The sequence below is a fragment of the Myotis davidii genome, unplaced genomic scaffold, assembly GCF_000327345.1.
Source record: "Myotis davidii unplaced genomic scaffold, ASM32734v1 scaffold569, whole genome shotgun sequence".
NCBI lineage: Eukaryota > Metazoa > Chordata > Mammalia > Chiroptera > Vespertilionidae > Myotis > Myotis davidii.
The window spans coordinates 444,742-448,355 of NW_006299876.1; the positions used below are offsets into that span (position 1 = coordinate 444,742).

Here is a 3,614-nt window from a genome sequence, read left to right on the forward strand (position 1 = left end):
AGGTTGCTGGGGTTTTTGTTTAGCTTCTAAATTTGTAACAATGTTTCAAACTGCAAGCTCAGAGGCCAGCAGCGGCAAAGGCGGGGAACGTTGGTTTCCTGTCACTGAAGCAAGCAAGCCTCATGTTCGCTTCAAGCTGCCTGGCTGCTGGCTGCCATCTTGGCTGGCAGTTAATTTGCATATTGCCCTGATTAGCCAATGGGAAGGGTAGTGGAGGTATGGCTAATTACCATGTTTCTCTTTTATTAGATAGGATAATGTTCTAATAAAATGTTTTCAGTCAAGTGCTATTAATTTCCCCTCCCAAATTTGTGATTTTTCAAAGAATGACTATGAATTCAATAACATTTACATGTGAATTTGTCTTTTATTAATCACTAGAGGCTCAGTGCATGAAATTTGTCTATGGGGGGGCGTTGGTGGAGGGTGTCCCCTCAGCCCAGTCTGCACCCTCTCCAATCCAGGACCCCTCGGGGAACTGGGCCTAAACTGGCAGTTGGACATCCTTCTCACAATCCGGTACCACTGGCTGGTAACTGCTCACCTTTCTGCCTGCCCGATCACTCCTAACTGCCCCCTCTGCCAGCCTTATCACCCCTAACTGCCTCTGCCTGCTGGCCTGATTGCCCCTAACTGCCTCCTCTGCTGGCCTGGTCGCCCCACGCAGCCTGCTGTTCTGTTGTTACTGTGAGGGCATCCTGACCAATTTGCATATTACTGTTTTATTAGTATAGGTAGATGACAGCATCTACAGACATTTGGAAACAAGTAGATTCTGCAGGTGTGAAACCTGGTCTTTTTAGTCTAGTGCAGCGGTTCTCAACCTGTGGGTCGCGATCCCTTTGGGGGTCAAACGACCCTTTCCTAGGGGTCGCCTAAGATCATCGGAAAACATATAATTACATATTGTTTTCGTGATTAATCATTATGCTTTAACTATGTTCAATTTGTAACAATGAAATTGGGGGTCACCACAACATGAGGAATTGTATTAAAGGGTCGCGGCATTAGGAAGGTTGAGAACCACTGGTCTGGTGCTTCATGCATATGGATTTTTGCTCCCCTTGAAGTTGTTCTTCAGGCTGCTCAGCAGTTAACATACTATAGAGTGGGAACCATTCTCTTATTATCTCTATTCCCATGCCCACCTTTAAGTCATCTGGACTACACAATTATCCTAACTGGCTTAAGTGTTAAGTCTACCTTCTATACTGCCATCACATACTTGACTAAAATATGTAACTCACCACATCAGTTCCTTAAAACCTCCAGCAGTGTTCCTGTCACCTTAGCACAGCTTATAAAACTTTCCATAAATTGATTCCTGCCTCTTTATTAACTCAGCATTACCTTTTGCTGCTTACCCCAGGAGTACCAAACTCTTAATTTAAGTCATATGAAATTGCCTTTTTTGTAGGTCAAAAACTGTTAAACATCAGTAACGTAGTATGATCTAACTTGTACAAATTACAAGTTTATGCCTTTATATTATTAGACAAAAGATTAAAACCAGTTCCATGGGACAATCAAATTCATTTGTTTCATGCCTCAGTGTTTTTGCTTATGTTCTTCCCCCTGCCTAGTTCACCCAGTTAGAAATGACTCGCAGGTAGTTGGTTCTTATCCCTCTCATTGTTCACCTTCCACCTGTGCTTCCCTCTCTTTTATCACTTCCCACACTGTGCTGTCTTTCTTTTTCTTTCTTCACAACTAGACTGTAAGGATGGGGGTGGGGGGGAGCTTCACCTTAAGTAACTTTGTATCCCTCTATTCCAAGCACGTAGCCTATGATAAACAGGTGTTTGTTGACCTGAACAGGTTGTGTTAGACATCTAATTAGTCAAAATTAGTGACTGAACTTCATTGCTGTTGATTTTCTTTTTCAGCTGAAGAAAGCAGTAGTAGTGACAGTATGTGGTTAAGCAGAGAGCAAACACTGCACACCCCAGTTATGATACAGACACCACAACTCACCTCAACAATTATGAGAGAGCCCAAAAGATTACGACCTGAGGATAGCTTCATGGGTGTCTATCCAATGCAGACCGAACATCATCAAACTCCTCTTGATTATAAGTAAGTACATTTGATTATTTTCTGTACTATAACTTTATTAATTACATAGAAAAAAAGTTAAGTTAAAAGAGGAATAAAATTCTCCTTGAAGCACGCAGGTAACATGGATGTTAGCTCAAAGACAGCAAGAGGAAGCAAGGCAACAACAGGAGAGAGCAGCAATGAGCTATGTTAAACTACGAACTAATCTTCAGCATGCCATGTAAGTGAGAGTGCCTTATTGTCTGAGTCTAGGAAGTACAGTAATTCATTTGAACATATTTTAATGTGTGCCTTACCTAAAAATTTCAGCAAACTCTCTAGAGTAAGCTGAAATAATCAAGGAACTGAAAATTGGTCTTTCCAACAGAAAAAGAAACTTTTAAAGTTAAATATTAACTAGTTAGCTAAAGGACCACTCTTAGTTTGATCTGTTGGAAAAGTTTAAATCTGAATCCTTGTTTACTTTGGTACACAGAATTATAGCTAAAATTCTAGTTTTGTTACATCTTAATTGATTCCCCACCTTAGTTCAGGCCCTCATCTCTCACCTAAACTATTATATTAGCTTTCTGATTCGTTTTCTTCCCTTAAAAATCTCCTATTTATCCTCTCACCAAATCCCCCTCTCACTCCTTCCACCACCACTCCATCATTCACACCACCATCCAGAATTACTATTCTAAAATAAAAATCTGATCATGTAACTCTTTTACTTAAACCTTTCCATGGCTCCCCACTGCCTGCAGGATAAGTTCAAAGTCCTTAGCTCATGGCATGCAAGATCTTTCAAAATATGGCCCCTGCCTATATTTTAGTATCATATCCCATTCCCTGGAAACTGGTAAAATCATCATAAAAGAACAAGTTCAGGTATCACCTTACAAGAAGATGCGGTAATCTATGCTCTTATAGCATGATATTTATATTTCTTGTAGTATTCACCACATTGTATTATAGTTATTTGTTTATGAATTTTCCCTTTCTGTAGACTGTGAGCTCCTCAAGGGCAGGGACCGCTTTATGCTTGTCAGTGCTTTGCACATAAAAAATGCTAAGTAAATGTTCATTGAATGAATAAATGTCCAGTGCAAAAAAATTGCGTAGTTTAACTTTTGTATACTTTGTTTTTACTGGAATCTGTATGAGAGTTTTTATAAATCTTTATTAGCTTTGGCTTCAAAAGAAATATCAGTCTTTAAATGATTGGCCCAAAGGGAAAAATATGATGACTGATTATTTTATTTATGGTTTTTGACTTTGATAGCTTTGTATTTGTAACATAATGTAGTATATGTTTTAGTACTGAGAGATGGTAATTATTGCCATTTTAAATTTTAGTTTGTTTTGTTGGTTTTTAAATGATGAGAATTTCACCTGTTTTTCTTAAATTATCATTTACCACATGAGTAGTATCTTATTTAAACTCACTGCAGTTATCTGTGGCAATCTTAAGAACCTATAAAAAAGTATACTCAAATCACATGTGTATATTCTGACCTCAACTTGTCTAGTATGGTTAACATACATACCAGTGGTTCTCAACCTTCCTAATGCCG

At 38.8% G+C, this 3,614-nt stretch overlaps 1 protein-coding gene across 5 annotated transcripts in view; it reads left to right on the forward strand.

The window, feature by feature from the left end:
* The window catches only part of STAG2 (stromal antigen 2), a 95,868-nt gene that overhangs the window by 80,847 nt on the left and 11,407 nt on the right, over positions 1 to 3,614 (forward strand). For 3 of the 5 annotated variants that reach the window (XM_015571961.1, XM_006776029.2, XM_015571962.1), the window contains 2 exons: positions 1,887 to 2,076; positions 2,168 to 2,278. In XM_015571961.1, coding sequence (XP_015427447.1) covers positions 1,887 to 2,076; positions 2,168 to 2,278 — 301 coding nt within the window. The remainder of the gene's footprint in view (positions 1 to 1,886; positions 2,077 to 2,167; positions 2,279 to 3,614) is intronic. The other 2 variants (XM_015571963.1, XM_006776030.2) reach the window with 1 other exon arrangement.